General features: G+C 39.8%; 1 protein-coding gene and 1 long non-coding RNA gene across 7 annotated transcripts in view; one reads left to right on the forward strand and one right to left on the reverse strand.

The window, feature by feature from the left end:
• Positions 1-7,787: 7,787 nt before the first annotated feature.
• LOC112962831 lies at positions 7,788-11,491 on the reverse strand. Of its 2 annotated transcripts, XR_003252435.1 has the most exons (3): positions 11,362-11,488; positions 11,139-11,237; positions 7,788-8,446 (listed from the first exon to the last, which is right to left on the reverse strand). It is a non-coding gene; the product is annotated as an uncharacterized LOC112962831 (long non-coding RNA). The 2 variants fall into 2 exon arrangements; XR_003252428.1 differs by lacking the exon at positions 7,788-8,446 and having other exon boundaries at positions 10,664-11,237; positions 11,362-11,491.
• A 3-nt stretch (positions 11,492-11,494) lies between these two features.
• Positions 11,495-27,167, forward strand: part of ARFGAP1 (ADP ribosylation factor GTPase activating protein 1) — a 28,820-nt gene continuing 13,147 nt past the window's right edge. For 4 of the 5 annotated variants that reach the window (XR_003252339.1, XR_003252359.1, XM_026058848.1 and 1 more), the window contains exons 1-10: positions 11,495-11,584; positions 12,015-12,154; positions 15,891-15,954; positions 16,986-17,095; positions 18,634-18,805; positions 19,956-20,056; positions 20,795-20,884; positions 21,599-21,695; positions 23,768-23,824; positions 24,812-24,844. Coding sequence is in view for 2 of the 5 variants with exons in the window: in XM_026058848.1 (XP_025914633.1) it covers positions 15,895-15,954; positions 16,986-17,095; positions 18,634-18,805; positions 19,956-20,056; positions 20,795-20,884; positions 21,599-21,695; positions 23,768-23,824; positions 24,812-24,844 (720 nt within the window). In the remaining 3 variants the exon portion in view is untranslated. The remainder of the gene's footprint in view (positions 11,585-12,014; positions 12,155-15,890; positions 15,955-16,985; positions 17,096-18,633; positions 18,806-19,955; positions 20,057-20,794; positions 20,885-21,598; positions 21,696-23,767; positions 23,825-24,811; positions 24,845-27,167) is intronic. The other variant, XR_003252367.1, reaches the window with a different exon arrangement.

The raw sequence follows: 27,167 nt of genomic DNA on the forward strand, positions 1-27,167 counted from the left end.
CGAGAGCCCTCCTCCCCGAGAGGCTGGGCCGGGCGAAACACGCACAGCCGGCGGCAGCTCCTTCTCCCCCTGCGAGCGCTCGCGGGGCAGCCCCGGATTCTTCCGAGTGTCGTCTTGAGGTGACACTTTTCCCCAGACGGCGCTGAGCTCTGCTGCTGGCCGCGGGTGCCTGGTGTGTGCCAACCAGGCGGGCTACAGCCTATAGGGCATCCTGGCGGGGAAGGGAATCAGGACCTTCTCTCCCCCGCACACCTACTCCCATCAGCTTCCTCCCCATGCAGCTGTTGGCGTCCTCACCCTAAAATCATTAGCCCCAGAATTAGCCTGAAATGCRATGCTTCTTCCCGTAAACTTTGTCAGCTAGAATGTGCATGGAAGACACACTCCGAAAGGGGGATAATACAAGGAATTCATTAAAATGCATGTTTGTGGGTATTTTAATGTATATACCCAGGTTTGTGTATAAATCACACCTGCGTAATAGCAGAAGGATGTAGGGGAGTGTGTCTCTTTTTCCTTAGAGAGCTTCTGCCAGAAGACCATCAAAGCACCAATCACCATATTCTGCTGTATCTATAGCAAAGCAAGTCAGTCTGCTTAAATTGCAAATGGTAGAGCAAATCAATGAGCACACACTCCCTCCATGAAAGCACAGTCCTGTGCATAGGAAAATGTAATCCCCCTCCTTCACATCCCTGAGTCCAAGAAGGAAGAGTGGGGTCCAGAAAGCGAGGATCACRTCACTCCTTCCTGCCACATGCATTTTTGGTCAGGCCCAAGGAGTAGGTCACACACACATTGTGACTGGGACAAACTTGTTGCTAAGCTCCAGCACAACAGGATAAGCTTTAGAAAAGACCTCTTTGGTCACAATGTAGCGACTTTGAAATTTCCAGTGAATTCAAAGGCTGCATGACAAAGTTTGCTCTGTTACTCTTAGACTGTTCTTTTTTCCCTTGGAGCAAGTCAGGGTTTTGTTCTTCCCTCCAAAGTAGGGTGTGACTTTGGTACCTTGAATGATCGATTCCTTTAAATAGGAGTGCAACACTGCTCATCACAGTGGTACTGAAATGAGATGGTACCTGAAATGATAGAGGATCTATCATTTTACTCTAGGAAAGCATTGATGGATTGTACTCTAAGGAAGTAGGATTCCTCCTAAAGTACTATGAATCTTAAAAACCTCATATTAACATTACTGTTATTCAAATCAGCCATAAGGAGAAAAAGAACAAACAAACAAACTCTGAATACCTAAGATTAGGAGACAAACTCTAAAATGATCATAAATCCCTCTGGTTTTAAATGGTAAAACATATTGATTATCTGACCTGTGCACTGAGCATAACCAGTGCAGCAATTAATGCAGTCAGATACAATGAAATACATTTTATTATAGGTGAAAGGAATACACCCAGAGAAGAAAACAATTTACTTCACCAGAAAGCTGGGGATTGAAGCAGCTTTGGCAGCGTTTGTACTCACAGGAAGATGGATTTTGGATGGTGGAGGCGATAGGAACAAAGACCAGTTTATTTTTTAATGAATGCAGATGAAACATTCCCTGTTAACTGAATAGAGAAGTCTCACTCTGCACTGTAGGGTCAGGCAACCCGACGTCAGAATTAAAACAGTAGCTCAAGACTGCCAAGAGCAGGCTGGGATTAGGCTGGTTTGTGTTACATGCTCTAGAAACTGCTGAGAACAGCATGGAAAAGGTTGGACTGCAGCTGTGCAGGTTAGTACCTGGCCTTTGTATCGTTTGTTAAGGTTTCCCGCATCTCTTGTACTGACTCCTGCTTCTAAAAACCTCCCATAAGCATAGTTATTTTCCAACTCAGTTGTAATACAAAGGAGAAATGAGAAACAGCGAAAGATGCTGCTACCGACACAAGCAGGATTCCCCCCCCCCCTTTTTATCTTGATAAACAGAGATGGGAGTAGAAGACAACTATATGTTTGTTGGGACTCCTTTTGCATCTGAAAAACACATTGAATCTTCTTAGTCTATTAAGAAGGGTGAAACTGCAATGTAACTGTATCTCAAATGGAGAGGCCTAAAACCTGATCTTGTAGTCTTTATTCATACGATTTCTCGTCTGCACTGGTATAGCAGGAGGCCTTGCCTCAGTGGATATCTGCCTTTAAGCACCCAAGTAGCCTCACTGATTTTAGTAGGGCTGCTTGCATGTTGAAAGTTGGACATTTACTTCAGTACTGTGGTCTTCAGCCCCTTTTGATCACGGACACCAGTGGAGGTGCGCTAAATTTGAGTCTTCTGACAAGAAGTTTGCTTTTTTGGCTACTTTTTGCAGGCCAATTAAAAAATCTCCTGCAGACTTCCAGAAAATCCTTCATTTCAGAACGGTAAAATATTAACTTAGCAGAACTGGGACTCAAGTGAGTAAAACATGTAGAGCTTCACCCGTAATTAGGTTTAATTAGTAGACAGATTAGTAAGGGACCACTGGATAGTAAGTCCATTGGCTGCCAAAACACCGTACCGTCACTGATGTGCAGTATATCACCAGTGATGTACCACGTACCGCTTTAAAGTGGCACTTGGCTTGTCATAGCACTGGGAGTCACTGTCATCAGTGGTGGCACTGGCACAGCAGCTGCCACTAACAGCATCTGCTAAAAATTGTGTGAAGCCCTGACCCAGTCCGAATTCCTGCAGGAATGCCACAGGGCTATGTATCTACCCCGTGAGTTTGACTCATAAAAACAACTACAACTGTAAACTTGCCAAGAAGAAAACTAAAACTAAACTGAACCAAACTAAACTAAACTAAAACTACTCAGTATGCTGAACTTTTGACTTCACAGAGTATAACCTCACCCTCAGCTTTTACGTCTCTTTGAGAGTCCAGTGTAGATGACAGTAAGATTTTCTCATGATTAAGGGGTTTTGGATGGGGTCTGAAGGATTCTCAGCAGGGATATTGATCTCTGTTGTGTGTACATGGAGCAAGGGAATTGCAGGCAGTCCCATGCCTTCCTGTCAAACAGCAAYCAGGAGGAGACCAAGACAAGGGAATCAGTCAAGGAGTTCCTTGTCACAGTCCTATTCAAATGCTGTGCCCCGGGTATGACCTTCTAGTTTCTTCTTGTTCCCTCAAGTTGTCGAGGGTGCCTCTTAACTTTGAGACCCTGATGCACATGCTGGTCACATCCTGATTTCATGGGGAGATGAAATCCACTTGGGAATCATCAGGTTTGAATGGTGATCCAGAGAATGAATGACCCTGCTCTCAGCCAGTGCCTTGAATCTGGGACCCCCTTCCGTCCCTTCAGAGAGGGAAATTCCTTATGCCAAGGGGGTTGCATGGATCCAGCTGTACTACTAGGGGAAAATCAGCTGAGGCAATGGGACCCAGTTACCACTTGTTCTATTTACTAGGACCCTTTCTGACTGAGTGCATTCAGATTATTTCAGAAAGTCACAGATTTACTTCAGAAGTCTCAAGAAACAAAGTTAGCATGCTTGAATCAAAGCTGCAGAGTCTTACCACAGCTTGTTATCCCCCATATCCACAGCCTCCTTGGTCTGACAGAACAAGATGAGCAACAGAGGCTACAAGTATTAGCCTGGGACATGTCTCTCCACAGCCCAAACCCTGTAACTGATGCAGCTGCTGAAAACTATATATGGTCTTATATCCCATAATACATGCGRGGCGCATTATTCCACTCAGTGCATTTACATTCACCTCTTCTCCATTTTAAAACCCTCATTAGGGTTACAGTGACTTTAAAGATGTCTGATCAAACACAGTGGTGTCAGAATACTCCAACCTTATCAGCGCCTTACCCAGGCATTCTCATCACAGCGGCTAAACATGCCCATCTCAGTGCTTTATGGCCTTACCATTTAATTAGCCAGCCTGCTCCCCTCCTTCAGGGGGGACGGCAGTCTTTCCAAGGCGGCATGTCAGACTGCATTTTTCTATCACAAATTAGAAGTAAACCTCCCTGCCAATGAGCTGATTGATGGCATCATTCCACTGTGCACAGCAATATTTTGCAGGGGACAAATTCAAAACAATCAATTGGAAATTCTTTACATAAAAGTTGGCTAAGCCGTGAAACTTCCTGCCACCGGACATTGTGGGTGCTGAAAACGTGTATGGGTACACATGGATTAGGACAAATCACCTTCTTGGTTGGAGGAAGAAAGGGCCTTAGCTTCTGCCCTGTTCCCTCAAAAGATGAACGCGGGCCCTGGTGACCAGAGGTAGCCCTTGCTAWCCTTGGGCAGTGAGGCCTATCTATAAGAACCTGACTGTGCAATATTCTTGTTTTTTTTACTGAAAATTTTTTACCTAGGAAAAGATTACGGAACCAGCTAGAGAGAGAGATCATGTAAAGGGCAAGGACTTTTTAACTTCTAATTTTAAATTTGTAATTTTTTAACTCTCCCATTACCCTGGGGTACAACAATACAATTGTTACAGAGCTCAACTGTTCTGGGACTGAAGCCAGCTGAAGCCAGGACTGTCAAAGTAGATGACTTAGGGGGGGTGACAATAGCACATACATTCCCTTCCTTTTGCCAGAGGGACCACAGAGAGGCAGAGAAGCCCAAAATAAGCAGTGCTGCTGCAGTATACCTTCAGCAGGTGATATCCATAGGAACCACAGTCTGCTTTTCCCCTCTCCTTTGCAGCCTAGTGAATACATTGCAGAAAAAAGACAGGACTGCCAGAGTAAAGCACAATATTCCTCTCTGTTTCTTTTCTTATACAGCGATGAGAGCCATTTTTAAGCAATCTCAATGACTTTTATGCTTTGAAAGAGTTCCCTAGCAGCCCTGGGCAATTCATGAAATTTATCAGAACTGGTGTGTGAAATCTGTCATTTTCTTTCTGATCCCTGTGAAGTCTTGGATGTTACGGCGGGGATACCTCCTAATGAAGCGCTTTGGCATTTCTACACCACCTCATCTGCATTCTGTATTTGTAATTCCCTAATACTAACTTGCTGAGCYGCACAACACATTCTCATCACTTTTTGGTGAATAAATGGAGGATGGCAGAGATGGAAGATTCACTAAGCTTTACAGTATGTCAGAATAATAGCAAGGTGAACAATTTCTCCATATCTAGTTGATACGGTTATCTTGTTTGTATGATTAAAAGCTTGTATGAAGGAAAAATGACCGGTATCATAACATATGCCTTTTTCTCCCATGGACCCAATGTATAGGCACCCATTTACAGCTACAGTGGAGTCACGGTTCAAACTCATATTTCTACAGCAATAATAAGATGCCTTGACAATTCTGCCACAATGTCCCCCAAGGAGGCTTTCTAAGACCCTTTTCTGTTTCTCCAGGATCAGAAATACCCAGCTATAAAGGAATGACATAGAAATAGAAACATCCTGGAACTTGTCAGCRTTTCTGTTAGTCTGAGGTAGGGACTTCGTGTTGCAGATCACAACMTCACTCAAACAGCAGCATTAAAGAGCTTCCATTATTCATTGAAATTCCCAGGTGTTATTTACAACCAGGAGGCTGAGAACTCAAAACCAACCACTGAATTGCTTTGGGAAGCGCTGCTCAAAATAGGGCTCTAGCAGCTCTCGGAATTGCAGCTCAGCATTCCAGGGAAGACAGTGCAGGTGCTTTCAAAGGCATGGCCTGWGAGTATGAGGGAGTGCCCGGGGAAGGGTTAATTCACGCGGGAAAAGCAAGCTGTCACAGCTGACATCCGAACATCTCAGTCTATGCAATATGAGTAGCTGGCATGATTGCAGCCACATTTCCAGCTGCAATTTCACTAGGCAGTGTGACCAAGAAGTAATTCAATGCAGCTGCCAAGGTCTCTGGGTATTGATACTAAGTGATTATTCAAGGCTTTCATGCAACAGTTGCATTTCTCAAATGAGATGACAACGGAACGAGCCAGAAGTGTGAGAGCAGTCCCCAGTTTTGGGCAGCCATTTGGGGGCTCTCTTTTATACAAGCTGCTTCCCCATTTGCTTAAGAATGATTTTTTCCTCTCAAACTATTATTAACTTCCCCAAGTCAACTTAACAAGTCTCGTGTGATATGACGGAGAAGAAATCAATAACACATTTACTTTTGAATGTCTTTTGAAGAGCATCTACAGCAGTGTGTGCATAAATATACAGTGTCAGGAGCCAGGATATATAAGTACTGTCCCTCAGTAGGTATGAAATGTGCAGTCAGAAGCACTTCTATTCAAGCACATACACGCACAAAATAGAGCTACTTTTCTGCCATTTCTTCAGTAATGCTCTTTCCAATTCCAGATAGTAAGAGCTAATAYGAATTAAGAAGTCACAAGTAGCATCAGCTGCCACCAGGCTGAAGGAGCAATGCATTTTTTACACACATTTACWTTAGAAAGAATAAATTGCCCATGAAATAAGCCACTTTAGCCAGCCTCCAGAAGTTCATTCTGAATACTCAAAGAGTGGCTACAGACCGGGAGTAGCAGTTTCAGGCTTCTTCATCCTGCCTGCATCACTCTAGACGGCCATTCTGGAAAGTCTGTTTGACATCGATACAAATTGTGATGTTTTTAGGCTGAGTAACTCTATGCTTCCAAGAAGTAGAGGAGCCTCATGGCTTTCTCCAAGTGCTTCATGGGTATGAAATAGAAAGAAMCAAAAAAGCTCTCAGCGATTTTGGTTGCTCATATGTGCACTGTGCTTATGCACTGACCAGCTATTACATACACGTATGTGACATTAACATGAAGTTTCAGCTGTGTGTAAAAATAGGTGCTTGTTAAATAAAAGCTTTTGCTYGCTATTTTAATATTAGAGGTAAGAATTTCTGCTGTCTCACACAGAGACTTTTCAAATTTTGTTACATTCCTGAGACAAAAAAGAATTTGCATGGGCAGAAGGTCTGAAGTAGCCGCTTAATGTGTTTTTTCAGCTCTAKCTGTGAAGTGTCATTGGAGAATCATAATGAAAGGATGTCTTAGTAACCTGATTAATAATACAAATGCACATTAAAATGTATTCCTAGCTGCATGACGAAGTGGGAATAGTGAGCTCAAATCATAAGTGAATTTCCTATAAATATGCTGTGGAAAGATGGTGGTTGATTAGTCTCCTAATCTTGCCACGTTTGAAGAGCTGGACATGAAATTCAGCACCGGTGGCTGCAGGGTGCTATTCCCAGTGTAGGCAGGACTCCTTGCTTTAACTGCAGGAGCCTTGCCTAAACTACAGATTCTCTTGCATCATTACCGGTAGGGCTGTACTGGTAGTTAGATGCAGGTCCAGACTTTGCCAGTATAAATTTAATTAAGGAAATGCGACAGAAAAGCCCTTGCACACAGGTCTCTCATTTGAAAAGGAAGGACAATGTTCCCTTGTACAATGAGAGGGAAACAATTATATTATTCAGTGCATGCGACGTTTCCATAACCTAATAGCAATACACATTGTCACTTGATAAGGTTGCTATGCCATGGCTGCCACACACAGTGCATACCAATAGTGCTGAATGCTATAATTAATAATAAATAAATGTTCTTTTGTTTATAGCAATAAAAAACATTAAATAAACAGTTAATAACAACTGGACTGATATTTCATCCTATGGCAGAAAACATTTCAAGTTTTACTTTTCTATTRCTTTTGTGTGACATAATTTTAGTATGTACGTGATCCTGTAGAAATTTACAAATATAAGACACCCCCCCCCCGATGTCACTTGGAGCTCTGAAACCTGTTAGGTTAAAATCTGACCAAGTCTTCCATTGCATGGATGAAAACCTGCTTACAATTCACAGGATGCTCTTCAGAGCATGCGACATACAGAAGAACCCAAAAACCCTACAAGTAAAAAGTGTTAGCACATTCACATCAACTAATGAGGCTACTCATAAAGTAAAAAGGGCTGAGTTCAGTGCTTTTTTATTATTCACACAGTTATAGTTTCATAAGTCATAAATAATGGCAATGAAGAACTTGAATGGTGGCATTTATCATGCAAGCAGGTCTATTCCTTTCCGCTCACTCTTCAGATTTATTAGATAGATTTATCTAACAAGGGTATCTACATTTCTTTTTGTTCCCCCTCAATTTAAGTGTTGTGACATCCTGCGCATTACTCTGATATAGTTGCTAATCTCAGGCGTGTTGTGAGGGAAGAAGGCAATAAGACTCTACAGCTTCTCAGTCCACGAGAAGTGCAACTAGTACTGTATTCATCCCACATAGGTCTTCATAAATGAGTCAAAATAGGGCTTYGGTTGTGGTTCCTTTTTCTTTAATACTTTAAGGTTTATGATGATTTCTCCCATCCCCATAGCTCATGTCATCATCAATTCTAGAATCTTTCACATTCTTTTGTGAAATATAAAAGGTCTGGTAATGCCACTTTGTTTTGTTATCAGGGACCACAATTTTAATGGCTGAAATCAGGTTTTATTAATAGACTAGAAAGAGTTCAGGAAATCTGTAAAAGAGGGAAAAAGTGAAAATCAATGTTCTTTGGTTGAATTCTTCTTTCAGAGGCTTTCTTGAGAAGTTTTGAAAAGATCATTAAAAACATTAACTTAGAAGCAAAATTCTAAACTAGGTAAGTTAAATTAATAGGCTTTCACGTGTGATTAGTCTTCCTCATTGCAATTAGATGCACATATTTACGAAATCTTTGTTGAGTTGAACTCTACGTTAGTTGTTTTCTGTGCTCTCAAATAAGACTATCCTTCACATTTTTGAGACAGTGCAAGTATTATCCTTTTGTAGMCAAGTAAAATTATTTCTATCTGAAAAACCTCATCATGAAAAACAGCTCAAAAAGACTATGCATTCCTTATATTTTATTATTTCATCCTATAATTTGTTCCTTACTGTCACATTTCATACAAGTTTGAAAYTAGGCATAACAATTATAACAATATACTAAAAATATTTGTAATTTAGTTTCAAGATAGATAGAACCAATTTGGTGACTAAAAARGGGGAAGAAGTGGGGAATACAATGCAAGATGTCTTTCCAAACACTTCTTGTTGGCGTGTGAAGTGTTCTCTTCCTAGTATATAATAGATATCTGTCACACATTGCAGAGATGGGAAGAGAGCTATGCACCCGTCCCAAATTCCAGGAACAGAGCAAACTGGACTTGCCAGGGAATGCCATGCATTTATTTGCTCGCCTAGAAAGGCAAATGCTTACGGCTTCCTTTCATTCCTACTGAGAACCAGATAGTCTGATCTTATAACCTTTATTCATGTAGGTATTTCCTTCTCATGGTAAAGATGACTCTAAATGTAGGGCAAATTGCAGTATTACTACCATAGTGAAAATAGAAGCACTGTTTATGCTTCGAAGGAGGACAGAAATTATAGCTTCAGTGGTAGATAAGACATTCATTTAGTGGCCCCCCCTTTTTTTTTTTAAGTAGTAGCAATTTTGATCTCAGAAAAAAARCAAGTTGCCAGAATTTGCTGCCCAAGCAGAGTGTGAACATTCACATTTGGTAAATTAAGTAAGAATACAGAAGGCATTAGTATCTCAGTCCTGCATCACAACAGATGAAAAATGTTGCACAACAGTGCTCCCCTGAGGCTGTGAGCACAAAGTATTGAATGTGCGACGTGAACCCTACCAGACACGCTGCAGAATCAACACCGACASCAGTCACTGGACTTTCTACCAATTACAGAAAAAATAAGATTACCATTCTCATTAGATCCTATAATACAGTATCTGTATAATGGCAACCTCATTGCCCACCCATTAGTTCCTGTTTAGCACAAAATAATGGYGCTTATCAGGAGAGATCTCTTTGCCCTTAACTGGAAGAACAAATTGTGTAAGTAGAGTTTGCTTTATGTTTCATATCCCTCCCTCTCTCCTTTGACTGTACACACATTTAAGGACCCATTATCTTCTTGTTGATGTAAGGGGGTTATATGTACGTAGCTACCATTAACGGTAATGAGAATTGCTTCTGTTAATCTCCCGTGCACTGATAGTAAGATAATAGCCTACTTATTAAGTATGAAGGCCAGAATAGGAGTTGCACTGAAAATGAGCAGCATATTGTCTCTGTGGGATTCATGTGTAAATGTTAAAGGATTGCTCTGAAGTGTCTACAGTTGATGATTAAAAAGAAATTAGTGATAGTATAAACGCGCTCTCCTGACATTTGGCTCCAGCCATTACAAAGCAGTTCCACATGYTCTTTTCATATCATCTAATATACCTTCACCTTTAGAGAGTATTGTTGGATAGCAATTAAKGGAAATCATCCTCTGATATCAAGTGAAATGAGGTCTATGGTTTCACACYGTTCCCTACAGACCAATCCCCTCAAGAGCTTGATCTTACAACCTAACATCATTTAAGCAGTCTCAGGTGCCTCGCTTGAGAGTTCACAGAAGCTGCTTGCGGACTAAATGTGTGAAAAAGACTTACAGTGCTCAGCTCCATAATTTGGTATAATTCAGTTTTATAAGCAACATCTGCTCAGTGAAATCTAGTGCTAAAATATCAAGTGTCAGTTTTTCTGTTTAGCACCGAACTGAATGAGTAAGTGAATATGGAAAGCAGAAGTTCACAGCTGAGTTTTAGTTCAGTTTTGCTTGACTTGCAACAGACCCATTCTTCCTCTCTTGATGTTTGATAATTTAACATTCTTAAAAGATTTCATTCACCAAAAGCAGGCTTTTGAAATAAAGAGTCTTGAACCAGCAGCGGTTTAATTRTGGTTTCAACAGCATGTCTGACAAGCACCTTTTGCTTAAAACACACAGATACAACTTTCACATACAATTCCCCCCAATTGTTTTCTAAGAAGCAAGTTTTTTGCCTTTTTTTCCCCCAATTTTGTCATGATTCTTGCCACAAGCCTCATGATACTTTTTTGCTCCTCTTCAACCCYGCAACCACAGTGCCGCAACAAGGAGTTCCTCAGATTTCCTTAAAACTCAGTTCCAGCTCGTAGGCTCGCAGAGAGGAGTGACGACCAGCTCAGAAACACCCCAGAGGAGACACCCACGAAGAACCGCCGTCGTGGGGCCTTTCCCCCGCCCTAAACCCTGCTAGTTTTAGGCCAAGGCCACGGTTTTGGGGGCCGGGCTGCTCCGAGGGGCTGCGGTCCCCGGCAAAGCCCCCCCGGGGCCGGGCTGCGCGTACCAACCTGCCTCTCCGGCTCTGACCCGAGGGGATTTTCCTCTCACTCTGGCACCGTGCGCCCGCGTCCCCCTGCTCCTGGGCCTGCCGCCACGGGCCGCGTCTCCTACGGGGCCGAGAGAGAACGGAGGCGGTCAGCTGCCCTGCGGCCTCGGCCCCCCCCCCCGCCGCGGCCGCGCCTCGGGAGCCGCCATCCCCTTCCCGCCACGTCTCTCCGCCTCCCCCCGCACCTCTCCGCCTGCCTCTCTGCCAATGCCACCGTCTGTCTGTCTGTCTGTCCGCCCGTCGCGTCCCGCCCCGTCAGGCCGCCGGGCGCGGGCGGGTTAACGGCGGCACCCACAATGCCTCGCGGCCCTGCGACGTCGCCGCCATGGCGGGGGCAGCGGCTGCGCCGTGAGGAGCCGGGCGGGACCGCGAGCCGGCGGCGCCGCGTCAGGACCGYCGCTGAGGCCGGTGCGTTAGCGGGCCGCGGCCCGGCTCCGCCGCACCTGTTGGGACGCGGGGGGAATCTCCCTTCCCCCCTCAGCTCCGGCGCTGCCTCCCCGCGTCCTCTCCGCGCGGCTCCCGGGGGCGGCGGTGTCCGCTCTCCCCCTCAGCGAGGGGCGCGGGCGGCGGCCGGGGAGGGGGCGGCCTGCGCTAGCGGGGCCTCGCCTCGCCCTCCCGGGCTGTGTGTGGGGGGGAGGGGGGTGTCTCGGGCCCGGCTTGTGTTTTTATGAAGGAAAAGCCCTTAAAGGAAGGCGGGATGCGCGGGGGGAGCGTGTGCCCAGGTGGCAGGGGGCGGGGAGAACAAGCGGGGCGTGTTTTGCCCTGGCTTGTGCTCACAGCATCCTTTTCTTCCCTATTTTCTTTATCTCTCTCCTTCTTTTTTTTTTTCCCCCCCTAGGAAGGAGAAGCTGATGTGTTCCCTGTGAATCTGGCCATGTTCTGAAACCCTCTTCCGGGACCGACCTGAGAGCTGGGTGTCTTAGTTCACGGGTTTTCTGGAAGAAAGCCGCCAGCCCCTCATCCTTGGAGAAGTTTTTGGTAAGTTGGCTGTGCTGCTTAGTATGGAAAAGTGTCAGACTTTGAAAGCGGATTGAATGCGATGTTCTTTAAGAAGTTGAAATATATTTCAAAGTGAATCATGCCTGCTCTGTGCGGATGGATGGCAGTGTTTTGTTCAAAACTTTTCTTCAAATAACAAGGCCTAAAAAAGCCTTTTTGCATTGGTGAGACCCATAGGAATACTTCAGGCACATGACATCATGGAGATCATTTTGCACAGCTAATCTTCATATATTGACCTGCAAAACTCTTTATGGGTCAGCTGTATGAATTTGCCACATCAGAGGATCAAAGTCCTTTTACAGCTTATTTAAACTTGAAGTATGTAGTGCCATATCTGCCTTATTTATTTGCTTTTAACAGACTAAAGAATCCTAATGTGGAAATTCAAAGGCTGCACATCTATTTTTTTACTGTAGAAGCAGATTATTTGGCTGGGAGATGAAAGTTTACAATACTGATCTGTCTGAACCTGCTTGGAACCCTTAGCCTGGAGTGTTTATACTTCTCAGAGAAAACTTATTCCCAAACTGTACGTTCTCTTTAGTGCTTGTGTCCACTTACGTTGGATCAAAACAGCAACTACTTATTTAAGGTGTCCACACACAGTTGTTTTCAGTCTTCACTGCCTATGATCTAAGATGCAGCAGGGGTTACGTGCCCAGTCAGTTACCATGGCTCAGCTGATGGATGGTAAAACGCGATAATTTGATCACTTATGATTTTGTGGCCAAATGTAGTTGAAAATAAACTAGGTACCTTGACTTATTGCTAGACAAGTCAGAACTGCTTATCTGCTGTTACAGTGCTTAGAGCTTGACTCCCCTGCCCCTTCATTTCCAGATGATTTGTCACAGGGGGGATGGTGGAGGATTGGAGAGAAAGGTGGGAAGCTGGTGGCCTTGGTTTCCTGCTCCTTTTCTTGGATGAAGCAGTGTGGCTGGAGCTCTGCCTTCTCATCAGAAACACTGGGTGGTTTGGTTAGAGAAGTTAGTCCTTCCGGAATGGGGCATACGTTCAGATTATAGTTGGCCAAAGGTCATTTGGTGAAAGCTTTTCATCCAAAAAAGCCGGTTTGTTAAAATGAAATCTATTATTGGAAGTTTTTCAGCTGTCTTCTGGTGGGAAGATTACCAAAGTCATGTRTAAACTTTCTTGCTGAGGGAGAATACATAGCTCTGAGAAGATAATAGCTGTGGCTACTGATGGCAATTAAGGAGAATTCAAAGGCGATTGCCTGTTCTGTCAGCTTTGAGTCAAAGATTCCAAATTCATACTCTTTGTAAACTCTTGAATAGTCTGGATATTGGCTGTTGTAGGATGGGTATCTCTTTCTACCCAACAAAATACTGAAAATTCTTGGCTCATGCTGAATTGGAATGGGAAAAAAACTTTCCTGTTCAGCTCTAGCAGTGATCATTTGCCATTGAGCCTGTGAGGACTTTACAGTGTAATCAGTCTCTTATTCATTATTCCAAATGAAAACCTGCTTTAACAACCTGAGGAAATGGAGGAAAAATTATAATAGTGCTTTAAAAAAGAAGAGCCTTAAGGAGAACAAATGGCCAGCCAAAGAGGGACCCTGTGGTATACTTCAAGAGTTATGAGTCATTATCAAAATACAACCTTGTGAAAGGGGAATTAAGAAAGAGAATCTAACAAAAATGTCAAAGAGGAAGGCCCAAAGTATATTTAATTGTCTACCAGCTGGTTAAGTTGTCAAGTTATTTACTTACTTAATTTCTGTTCTAAGTCAGGAGGGAGATTTTTCCTTWTCTTACCAGTGACACAAAGTAGAATCAAAGGCCTGGACTTCAATTTGTGCAAGTGTGTTTGTTATGGTTTCTGTTTAGAATATGAGCAAACACGTTTTATATGTAGTGCTGTCTTCCTCCTCACATGCATATGAGTAAGCTATATAAAGTTAAAAGTTGTTATTGGAATGTTATTGGAAAAAGTGTGTTTCATTAAACAAGGGATTGCTTGCCATGCTTTTTTCACTTTTATGAAAGTTACGCAATTTCCATCTGATTATTGATTAAAAAAAAAATCCCATTCAGTTTTAATTTTATACAGGATGACTGAAAAATTTTATTCATTAAGCGTTGGTTACAGCATAACCTAGTAGTATTTTCAGTTTAAAACACATACTTTTCACAGCTAATCTGTTTTTGTTGAATACAAATTAATTTTGATTAAAAGATGGCATATTCTAAACTTTAGTGATAAGTTTAACAAGAAAACACTGTCCCTTAAACTACACAGAATTAAATACTTGTCAACAAAGGAATGTATACTTTAGATAAAAGGTAGTGAGTTCTGCCACAAAAAAAATCTTTTTTTCAACAGTAATAATATTTAACTGCAATTCTGAGCTTATTTCTTTCCAAGTGATGTTGTCTTAGCTGGTGATCCATAGAACATTTGCAGTGTTTTGTTGTACGCTGTGTGCTGTGGCTGTAGTTCAGAGGAAAGCCGTTTGGGGTTAGAAATGACTAATAAATTGATATTGTCACTTTTGTACAAATGTAGGGTTAGAATTTTCTTACCTGTAGGATTTTTCTTTTTAAAATAGACTTCCTTTTCTATTTAAAGATGTGTTATCCTGCTGTCTCTTACCAGATGGTGATTGTATGTAACACCTAATCATTTACCTTCTAGAAGTATTGCATGATTGTTAATCCTGTTGATAATTTAAAGACTTAAAACTGTCTACTCAAACAGCAAAGTGAATAAGTGTCAAAGACTTTCATAAAAGTGAAGGTGTTTCTGCCTTCAGTTTTGTGAAGGCTACATTTATTCTGTGCTGTTTCTAGTCAGCCTGGCAACATCTCTGTTTTTTTACTGCATCTTGGAAGTTCCTTTTCTGGAGTAGAGGTCAAAGGGTTGTCTATAAGTAAAAAGGAAAAACTGATGACATTTAAAGCTAGTTTAAATACTGTACTACCAAATTAGCTGGAAACTTGAATTCATTGTTTTTAGCTAAATTGCAGTCTTGCAATTTAGTCTTGTACTGCATGCTAAACACCGTATTTCTTTTGATCATGAATGTTTTATGTCCTTCAGTTTTTCCTGGGATACGTACTGTGAGTGAATCATATTGTTTTCTTAATGTGAATTTTATCTGTAGCTTGACATTGCTCTCTGCTGCTATGTTTCATGCTTCGTAAAAAGAGAATGAGATGATATGGTCTGCCAACCAGACATGACTTTGTCAGAATTTGAATTCTGTTTTGTGTAGTAGGTCCCAATAAGTGTGCTGTTTTCTTGGAATTTAATTGATAAGGAAACTCACCACTTAGGGAAAAACAATTTTTTCCCTGTATCTTTTAATAAAGTGTGCTTTTAGCAGTCTGTTCAGCACTTTAAGCGTAAGAGTCTCTGCCATTCTTTGGTTAGGTCTATTCAGTTGTGTGCATGTGATCCATATGACACCACAAAAGAATCTCCATGTTTAGCCTCTCTCTGCTTTTTTACGTATAACTTAATTATACCTTGCCAGTGCGTGAGGTAGGATGACTGCATGTCAAAATGTACAAAGCAAATGGAAAAATAAGACTGTGGTAAGAGTTTTTCCTGCAGATGATCGTGATTCACTGGTTTAGATTGTAATGTTTTTTTGTAGAGATCATCCTTACATAGTACTGAACATATTATCAATATCAAATCCTATAAAATGATTAGTTTTGTGTTTTTCTTTTTCCTCCTTTTGTAGAACCATGGCAAGTCCAAGGACAAGGAAAGTTCTTAAGGAAGTCAGAGCACAAGATGAGAACAATGTGAGAAATTTATATATAATCTTGTTTAAATTAGTTTTGTAGCATTGAATTTCCTTTTTGTCTACTCCAGACGTACGTAACTGTCCACTAGAGCTAATCTGTTTATAGCACTGGTATAGCACTGGTGTGGCTAACTAACGGTAACGTATAAATTTGGATATCTCACATTCGTGTTAGTTTAGTAACTTTTATTCATATTTGTATTATAATGCATGGTTGCATATTTGCCACAGGTCTTCCAGAGATTCTAGTAATGCTGTAAACCGTAACAGTTTGTCAAAAAAGTGATGTCTTGGGCATAGCTTAGTATGAAATGGTCTATTTAAAGAAGCTTGTTTATACTTCACCTTAAATGTGATAGCCCACAGACGAGTTCATTTTAATTTCTATCAATACATTGATATCTGTGGGCACCCCCAAAAATTATTATTTGCAACCTGGTTTGAAACTGTTTCTACATGGGTTACACCCACAGAATTTAATATTAAACCCTGAATGGTGATTCCAATCGTAAGAATGTAAGATTTTGTGATGTATGAGCAGTAAAGATTTTTAAGGAAAACTCCATTTCAGTTTGCTATCATCTCTGCAGTTTACTGCCAAACTGTAGTATGACTGAATACACGTTCCAAAATTAGATGTTGTATCTTTATTTTGCAAAGGAAGTTTGTTTGGCTATGTTTTCCTCCTTCAAAACAGTCTGAAAATGAAATCAAGATGACTTCTTTGCTGATTAATTTCAGTTTGCTTGTCTGTATTTCCTTACTGGTTTTTGGTGCCTGGTTCAGTAAAATAATTTTATAATCTGAGTCAGGCAGGTTAACGAGTATTTCTTTCCATGAACTATAAATAAATACTTAAAGGAAGCTTGGGCTTTCAGGGAAGATGTTTTTGAACACTAAGAACTCTCTAGTCTGAATTTATTTTCCACATGTAACATCTTGATGATTTGACTTTTTGAGTCATACTTTGAAAGCTTCACACAGATAAGTGATGCTTGAATGTTAGAGATAACTGTTTTTCTCTTGCAGGTCTGTTTTGAATGTGGTGCATTTAACCCCCAGTGGGTGAGTGTGACCTATGGAATTTGGATCTGTCTTGAATGCTCAGGAAAACATCGAGGCTTGGGAGTTCACCTCAGGTCAGCCTTGCAGGCAAACACTGCCCCGGGTTACCTTGGGATGTGTTGTGGCTGTGAACAGAATCTGTTGTTTTGGAGAGGTATAGAATGTCCCAATTTCAGCATTTCCTAGGCAGTTTTGCTTTATGCTTCTCTCCAAAGTGCATTTTACTCTCTGGGTACTCTCTGTGATTAATTTAGGCACATGTTGCATTGGTGTAGCTATATTGTTCTTAGTTCAGAAAGTAACACCTCTGCCTTCATACTGAGAGTTGTACTGCAGAATCTGGAAAACACTGCGCTGGTTTAGTCCTCCTTCATTTGTATACTGTCTTTTTGTTTGCTTTGCTTTTAAAAAAACTTGTATAATCTTATCGATTGAAACTAGTAGTATTAGAGCAATTTAAGATTTGAGCAAAAACAGTCATAGTATGATTACAATATATTTCTGTAGTGTGTGCATGTGTATAAAATAGTTTTATTGAGTTCTAGAGTGTTTTTTTTGTAGTATAAATGATAGCTCTTATTTTTTCTAAGAAACATACTCAACAGAGCCAGGAAATTATGGAATAAGAACTATTATGTATTCCAGAGACTCCATGGTCTATAATAGGGACAGAACATGGGACAGTTACTCAAATGAGAAAGGGAAAGAAAGTCCAGGAGGGAGATCACCAAAGCAAGGAGGCCATTCAGAAGTATGTGCTTTGCTTTTTAAGGGGTGATTTGAAGTTCCTTAGTGAGTTGAAATGCATAAGAAATGAGTTTGAAACTATTCCATGTGTTATATGAAATAAAGTACAAAGTACTGAGACAAAGATATGATGAAGGGTAATGATTTAGGGACAAAAAGACAGAAATCGGTCAAGATTCATGTTTTATAGAGCCTTGCTGAGGACGATGTCTCATTTATATTTTTCTGTGATCTTGTATTGAAACATTAACAATAGGGCACTGTTTGGGTTTTTTTTTATTTTTGTTTTTTAATGTAGTTTAGTGAGCAGTAGCAAGGATTTATAGCCCAAAACAGAGCTGGGATGTTAATTGCAGTCATAAATGCCCTGGGATGAGGTCATGGTAGATGCTACAGTGTAGCTACTTAAGACAGCTGAGCTGTCAGGTACCTGATGGTCATTCTGAGCAGAAGCGTGGAGTGAGGGAAGGGAAGGGACACCAGGTATCCTTGCTGATCCCCTAAGTGTAACTGTGCAAAAAAAAGAACATGAAAAAAATTGCAGAATAAAAAAGGTTGGGAAAAGCTTTCTTTTATATGATGGGTTAAGTCAACTTCCAAGCTTGTAGAAGAAAGCTGCTTTTTCTGTCAGTTGCCTTCTGATGGCCATCTTCTTTAATTGCCTGTATAGGCATGATTTTAGGTTGTTTCAGTGAGGATTTGACCTTCTTGTTATGAGACTCTTTCTTTCTATACTTTGAGAGTAATTCTAACATTTCCATACCCTCAGTCTTTGGAATGAGTTGCAGTAATATCAGTTCCTGCTGTTATAGCAGGATATAGCATAACAAGCTGTGGATTTTTTTTTTTTTTTAATAATTTTCAGTTTTGTACGCTCTGTAACTATGGACAAATGGAAGGATATTGAGCTGGAGAAAATGAAGGCTGGAGGTAACAGCAAATTTCGAGAGTTCTTGGAGTCTCAGGATGACTACGATCCCTGCTGGTCATTGCAAGAGAAATACAACAGCAAAGCTGCAGCTCTTTTTAGAGATCAGGTAAATCTAGTTGTATAGCAATGTGTGTCCTCATCCCCTTCTATCTGAAAATCTCTTAAGTACTTCATAAGCACTTTAAAAAAAAAAAAAAAAAAAAAGTAACAACCTTTTGAACCTCTGCAGTGATTCTCGGAAGGGATGAGTCTCAACGCTACTCTTCTCAACTCTTAAAAGTTTTTTTTTTTTTCTTTAGAAACTTTCTGTTAGGCCTTTGGCTGAGGTGGCTTAGTTTCTCATTGAAGTGATTCATTGTGACTAGTTAGACAGTGGAGCTGTCTTAATTTACAGTAAATAGTTTACAATTTCAGCAGTACAGTTTTCTCCAAAATGGTTGCTGATAAATCTTACTTGTATGTGGTAACAAAATGGCAAATTAATTGGCCAGATACAGGCAGGACTATAAACAGCAAATATATTAATTATTGTAATGGCATTATCATTTCAAGGAGGTTGGGAATTTCAAAAAATGAAATGACAAAGTATTCGAAATTAGAAGCTTGGAGACAAAGATACTCTTTTTATGCTGACCCTGCCATTGAAGCATTAAGATGTTGCATTCTGTGCTCGCTAGAGTACTCATACAGCTGTGAAGTTTGTCATCTGTGTTGTCTCTTTGCTTCTTCAGAAGCTGCTRGGTATCAGAGGCTGCTTGTTGAAAGCAGAGTATCTTGATGAAGGCAAAGAATTCTTAAGTTCTGTACTGCATAGGCCTTTTTAGTATTAAAAATGTCGAACTATGGAGTTGTTTCAGAGATCAAGTTTAAATCCTTTCTTTAAAGGAGGCAGAGAGAATGTTTTAGTTCTGGTTATATGCTTTAGCCACTATGTGATAGGGTATACAGCTACCTCCATCTCTCCCTCCATTATTCTGTGATTAGTGCCTATATCCCATAGTTAGTCTAGCCTTTATTCTTCAAACCTAACTTGCCCTTTAAAAAAAGTTGCTTAAAACCACCTGAAACAAAAGCAGTGTTCAATTCAACATTATTAGCCTTGGATTCAACAAAATTTCAGTTTCTAGTGAAAACAAATTGATTGAACTTTGTAACTGGCAGTAAACTGGAAAATTGACTTGTTTTACAGGATCAGTTTATAATTTGTATGACAATTTGGACCCCTGACATTCTGGTCTTTTTCCTACCACTTTTAGGTAGCTACTGTAGCTGAAGGCAAGGAGTGGTCCCTTGAAACTTCTCCTGCAAAGAACTGGACCCCACCACAGCCTAAAATGTCTCTGTCTTCAGCTCATCGGTATGTATTCTTATTATCTAATGTTGGTATAACAATAGCAGGATCAAACCCTGATGCTGGAATGTCTTCTGTTTTCATTTTGTTGATAGTGTTGTTTTAACAAGCATTTTGTTTGCTGAAATAAGGAATCTGAAGTAGCAGGGCTTTAATTTCTGTAATCAWTCCCCCTTCCTTGGCCTTTCCTGAATCTCAAAAACTGTGGCAGAGTCAAGTGAGCAAGAGCAAAAGGCAGCCCAGGGTTCTTTTGGCTTCTTGCCTTGTAATGCACCTGAGATTAGCCTGTGTCGGTCATGCTTAGTGTGTCACAGACTTAACTACAGTGCTGTTCTTTGGTAATCAATCACAAACTGGAAGTAACAGTCTTTTCCGTATGGATTTAAGTGCTAATAGGGCATCAAAGTTAGAATGCAGCAGTCTTGTTTTTCTGCTTTTGCATGCTCGTTTGTTATTCTTTGCAATTAAGAATCAAGCTAACTGAAAAAGCAATCGTAAATCAGACAAACAAGTGCTTTGTGCCTGGCCATCATCCAGCAGGCTCAGTGGGCTAACTGTAGTCTGAGTAACACTGTCTGTATTTGGGTCTACTGTTGCTTTATTCATTCAATACTTTAGTGGCTTTTAGTGGTTACATTAGAGTTCCCTACTTGATAGACCAAAGAAATAATCAATTTTGCACCTGTTTTACGACCTAGTGGTTTTGCTTCACACAGTTTGATTCTTTTAAATCTTTCATTTCAGTAGTTCTGCTGGACAATCTCAGAATGCAACTGCCTCATCTGACAAAGCTTTTGAAGACTGGTTAAATGATGATGTCAGCTCCTATCAAGGGTAATGTAATATTTATTAAGTTAACTTTTTGTGTGCCTTGTCCTCCAGCTTAGCATAGACCAGGATGTTGTGCTACAGCTACATAACTGTGATCCTCATTCACTTGGCCTAGGTAAACAGTTATGTCTCATTTACTGTTGAAAAAAAAAAAAAGATAATATGTGATAAGGGAGAAGATGGAGGAAGATGCCTTTTAATGCATTTGTGTAAAAAGGAAATGTTTAAACAGTGTTTGAAAAAAGTGCTTGTAAATCAAAATGTTGCTGTAGTGAGCTCCGAACTAGGAAGTTTTTAGTGTATATAGTGTATTGGGTTAAACTGGGGTATTTATAACACTAACACTGATTTCTTCTCTGTCCCTCTCCTACTCACATTTTCATATATCACTTCATTAAGATTTCAGATTTGTGATCTGTTAAACCACTAGAGAATGATTTAGACAACATTAATTTGCATAGGGAACACTTTCATTTGTGAGGGTTCACTAGTGGACCTTTGGTAAGTGTTGTATTTTTATGAAATGGGTAGTTTTATATTTTGGGTGCTAAGTACTTTAGGAATTCGGTGCCCATGCAGATACCAGCACTACCAGGCTTTTTTTTCCAAGTATATTTTAAAGACTGTTAAACAATTGCCATTCTTTCATGCTTTGTATTTTTAGTTTTAATGAATGCATACAAATACAGATGCTATTTATTCATTTTCTTATGGTAGTGGCCAAGAGAATCGCTATGTGGGGTTTGGGAACACAGTAACCCCTCCAAAAAAGGAAGATGACTTCCTGAATAATGCTATGTCGTCTCTGTACTCGGTAAGGAAATACTCTAAGCTTTCTGTGACCTGAAGTACCGTTTTCTTCTATTTTGTGCCATTTTATGGGAATATAACTTGAGAATACAAACTGTAGACTGCAGGTAGGTACAGAGCAAATGTAGAGTAATAGTGGTATTCTCAAAGAGTGAGAAAGATACTGGAGAACTTAAAAACAAGAAGGGAAAAATTTGGGAGAAACTTAAGCGGTATGTCTGGTATCCTCATTTCCTTATTTCTGTGAACTGATATATAGCAATGAATTAAGATCTCATACTCGACAGGACTTGAAGAAAAAAAAAGTAGTCATGTGATGAAAATAGTTGGGTTGATAATGCTGTGAAGTGATTAACCATAATAGGTGTGTTCGGTAGAAAACAACTGAAATATGTGCGTATATGGGTGGCAGAAGTACTGAGCAATGATGAAAGAATTCTAAGTGCTTGTGGCCAGACATGAAGAGATATCGGCATATGGCTGAACAGTTGTCACGATTCAAGTAGAGGTACTGAAAAATACATTGTTGAAGGAAAGTGAGAATAAAGTCGGAGCTCGTCAGGTGCATCTTGGTGCTGTGATATGCTGCAAAGTAACAGTGCAAAACAACATTTGGTATTCAGAGTCACTTTGAATATTTAGTAAGGATTTCTCCCAGAGTCTTCTGGAGCCTCTCAGCATATGATTTGGATATGGAAAGCAGTCTCTTTCTTAATGTGCTTGGAAATTGCTATGGGTGGTTACTTATCTTTAAATTAGAGTAATTAGGCTTTGGAACAGACTTTTGGGACGGATTAGTGGTGACAATCTGTTTTCCAAATGTACTTGGTAAAATTAAAGAAAGGGTTTAAAAATGCTTGTGGTATCAAGGAAAGAGCTCATTTACCCATGGATCCCTTTGCAATACTGTATTCCAACACAGCAGGGAGGCACATGAGAAATACTGCTTGTTTTTTTGTTACTGACACACAGCTTTTAAATGCTTTCTTCAGAAGTCTTGACTCTTGTGGTGTGGTAGAATACATCTGACTATCCACACCAGACTCCATTTTGTGCTTTTACGTAATTTCACTAGAACATAATAGAAAAAAGGAATTCCTGAGCCATTGAATACTATTCCAAATGGTCCCACAAGAAAGATGCTTAGCCGGTATAGCTCTGCTGAATCTTTTCTAGGTTTTCCATCAATTGTGGGCCAGAGAATTAAGATTAGAAACCACATCCATAATGTACTGCAAATGTGCTAAGACAGCAAAGGAGAGATGACACTGTATTGTCTAAGTTACTGTCCACCATTATTTGAATATATGATCTCATTGGAACTTATGATTAAAAAGCCCTCTTGTGACCACAAATACATACTACAGTGTAATTTTAAGATAATAATTATGGTGAAACTTACCTGCACACATAATTCATCCTAGTGAGGAAAACAATTTTCCTTCTACGGTGCATGATCATTTTTCCCACATATGCTACATTTACCTATACACATTTATTTTCTGCTACTACGTATCAGAAGGAGCACTTTCTGTAGAATTCACACTGACTAGACTATCCAACTGGTTCTGTAAAAACAGATCATTTGAATTTAGGTTTGTTTTGAGTCCCTTCAAACTGCACTTAACATAAGAACTACAAGGAATATCACTCTGCCATTTGCACACTGGTGACATAATTATCATTCAGTGTTTCAGCACAGGAGAAGCCGAGGAGAGACTAGTAATGAAGAGACTTTAAAGGGATAGCCAAAAAGTATATTTTGCTGGTTGGTGATTTTGTTTTTTTTTTAAGATGGAGGGAAAACCTTCTTCTCTCTAGATAGAATGGAAAGGTATGTGGAATGTTTTGTTGCTTGTGCGTATGCAAGCAAATAATGGAGGTTTCTGCAATATTGCAGTTCAGTGAGAGACTATGATTTTTACTCTCACTAGTGGGTAGTTCTCATGACTCCAGGACAAGCAGTATTACAGAACATTTTGACTTAATTTAACATGCATTAGTGAACATTATGAATAATAATTGTAAATAATCAATATAGAGTACTGCATTCTCTCTTTTTTTTTTTTTTTAAAGGGATGGAGCAGTTTTACAACTGGAGCTAGCAAGATTGCCTCAGCTGCTAAAGAGGGTGTAAGTAAACAAAATATATTTTGGCGTAATTCTTGCAGACTCAAGGAGACTCTATTAATGTGATCTGAAATCTAGTAGAGGTGTATCTTTAAAAGTATCACCGAGGCAAACTAAACTTTTTTTTTGGTATGTCTTTGCCTATGGTGTATAAAACAGGCACAGTGAGTGCACATCTCTGCCTTACCTGTGTCTCATCTTTCTGGATGGGCATTTTTGTAAATTCGTCTGCTGGATGTAAGCATCAGGAAGGAACTCAACTGGCATTTTTATACTGACTTTATAAATAAAAGAATTATTTCTGAAGCAGAAATTGATGTCTGTGCCGAGTAAAGCCAAAACTGCTTTTTTCAGCAGGAATTTAGTATCAGTTGACAAATTGTTGATGTCTTTTTTTTCTTTTCTTCCTTTGGCTTCTCTTGAACAGTGACATTTTATCAGGTTAGTTAGAAAGCTTGTGAGGCAGAGGTTGTACTAGGAGCGATGTTCTGTGAAAAACTAGGGCATGGTCTCCCCACTCAGTGTGTTCTGACAAATATGTGCACTTCGTTACATGACTGTCACCTATAGCCTGAAACCAGAGGAAGTAAAAAATTTTCATCTTTTAAGATGATGATGGTGGAAAGAAATGAAATAACTTTTGTGAAAATTACAATTTTTTTTTGTTCTACTTAGTCTTCCAATCTTTCAAGAAAAGTACTTAAGTGTACATTATGAGACACAAATTTTGATACTCATCTGTGTAGGCTCACTAAGGTCTGATCTAGACTGAGGAGCCTTTCTTAACTGTGTTGTAAGTTGAGAATGATGCTTCCGAGGATGATCTGGAATACCAAAGGATTTAATATGAATATTGCTTATTCATTGTGAAATTCTAGCAAAGGTCCATTCATCTTAGAGAGGGTCATGCAGCATTTCTAAATGTGTGTGTTTACTAGGAATAAAGCCTTTGGTTAATTTAAATTTTAATATATTTGCTTCTTTTCACAGGCTACCAGATTTGGGTCTCAAGCAAGTCAAAAGGTGATTATAGGTTTAGCTGTGCTTTATTGATAGTAATTGGCTTTAAATGTCATGCATTTGCCTGCACCAATTGATTTAGATTTGATCATCAAGAGACCAGTGTGTTTATCCCTCATGGTGCATAATGATATTTTAGGATGTCATCTGAAAGAATTTAGATTTTATTTCCATGGGGATTGCAGTCAACTGCCATGGGCATATTAAGCAGAAAACAAAGAGTGGTAGTTCTGCTGTTTGCATAATTGTAGGGGGTATTTGATAGGCAATAGAATTAAATGCTTTAATTCGTGTTTGCCACCATAAAATATGCTAGTGATTTTATTTTTGTGAAGTTTAAATGTGGTCTATCTGAAGTAGTTGTCTTCTCTAGGTTATGCAGTGGAATGCAAGCCATCATTGCTAAATCCTAATAGTGCATTATAAATGTAATCTGCTTAATATTATTAAATTAACTTGCCTCTGTGTATTTAAAAAAAAGTGACAATTCCAAAAATATGTTCTCTTTCAAACTAAGATTAAAAGAGAGACAGTCAGACCTGAATTATACAGAGCTCTGGCATTAGCAAGATCTGTTTGCATTGAAAAGTTTTAACGTAAAATGTAGAAATCTATCAACAGGATTCTTCACATGCCAATGTTCCAAGTGAGAGAGGGCTTATATATATTAATATATGGTATAGGGAATTTTGCTTTGAACTGTGAGTCCTCTTGTATGCATAGCATTAGCCTGGCATGCTTCCTCATATGCATAGGATACTATTGCTCAAAACAAATGCAAAACTGCGGGAGTTGGTGTTCAAACAGGTGTATGCCATAGGATATCAATATTCCACATAGAAAGCCAAACTTGTGCATGTTTTGCAGAATTAACACAAATGTCTTGTGAAAGCACATAAACTTGATACTTAGAGGCTTTAGAATATTTGCTGCTTGGCTCACATAAGAAAAATTTAGTGTTCTACAAGTCTTCCTTTTTCACTTTGTCCAGCAGTTTGGCTTTTAGAAAACTGTTTTTCCTTTAGTATTATCAGCATTTGTATGCATATGTAAATATAGTATTAAGTGTAAAAACTCACCACAACTACTGACAAGATCCTCAGCAACATGTTGCTTTAGAGTCTAAGTCCCGTTACTGTAGCTTAAATTTTGTTTCTGAAATGTCTGATCTGTTGCTCTGTAGCACAGATTTAACATCTCTTTGATGTAATATATTGATTAAAAGTGTATTTGATGTCCAGTGACCAAATGTATTCACTGTTTGTCTTGTCAGTAGGTGTTAAAATTCAAAAAGGTTCATGCTACTTAACTTGCCTGAAAAAATGCTTCCAGTTTTTTGCTAAAAGCTGCTTCTTCTACCTTCCTTGCTCTTTCTCTTTTGCTGTCTGGGTAAAGTTTTGGGGCTACAAGCAGCAGCCAGAGCCGGTAACGCCCTCACATATATTCTCATGCATGGACTCCTTGTCACTGTTCGTGCTAAATATGTGCATTTGCTCTTGAGCTGTCTTTTCTTTTTTGCCTTAAGTCAAATCTGTTTATAATAATGTTATGTGTTTCATACAGTAATGTTTCTTCAAACTTACTTAAAATAGGTTAAATTGGATAGAGATATCCAAGCTCTGCACTCTCAGAAAACATTCTGTACTTCTGCCCATGCTTTGCATAAGCACTGATGATTTCAGGATCTCCTTTTGCATGTCTGATTCGGGAATGCTATATACCAAGAACTCCACTGGGGTGTTTGCAGGCAGACTCTGTAAGAAATGCCTCTTTACGTAGTGTCTGTAGTGGTGGGTAAGATGCTATTCAAACTTTAACAACAATAAATACGAAATGATTCAAAAGGAACGCAGTTTTATCCAAATCTCCCTTTTCTGTATTTATAAAACTATGTGGTTGAGTAATGGGATTATATGAGAATTCTCCCTGATTCCAGCAATGACTTCACTTAGCACACCTCAACTTATTAGACTTAGTGTATTAGACTTTTTATTATATAATGTAAGCAATTAATTTATCAGGTTTAATAGACTGTGCTGAGATATTTTTCATCTTTGGAAAATCCTATTTAATGCCCTTTCTTGTTTTTCTTGAACACTTTCTTAGCCTGACTTCCTATGGGAAAAAACCTTACATGATTTGCGTTCACGTTTCTTAAGAGGTGGGAATAGGGTTACCTCTACCCTTTGTCTTCTCAAATAACTTTCAAATTGTTAAGGAGTAGAAGTATCGGAGATAATGGTGGTTGGGTAGAGGGGAGATCCTAGCAGTGCTGTGGCTAAGGGAAAGGCTTTTTAGACAGCTGGGAATCTGGAGAGGAAAGATG

Source organism: Apteryx rowi, unplaced genomic scaffold (genome assembly GCF_003343035.1).
Source record: "Apteryx rowi isolate R43461 unplaced genomic scaffold, aptRow1 scaffold_0, whole genome shotgun sequence".
Lineage (NCBI taxonomy): Eukaryota > Metazoa > Chordata > Aves > Apterygiformes > Apterygidae > Apteryx > Apteryx rowi.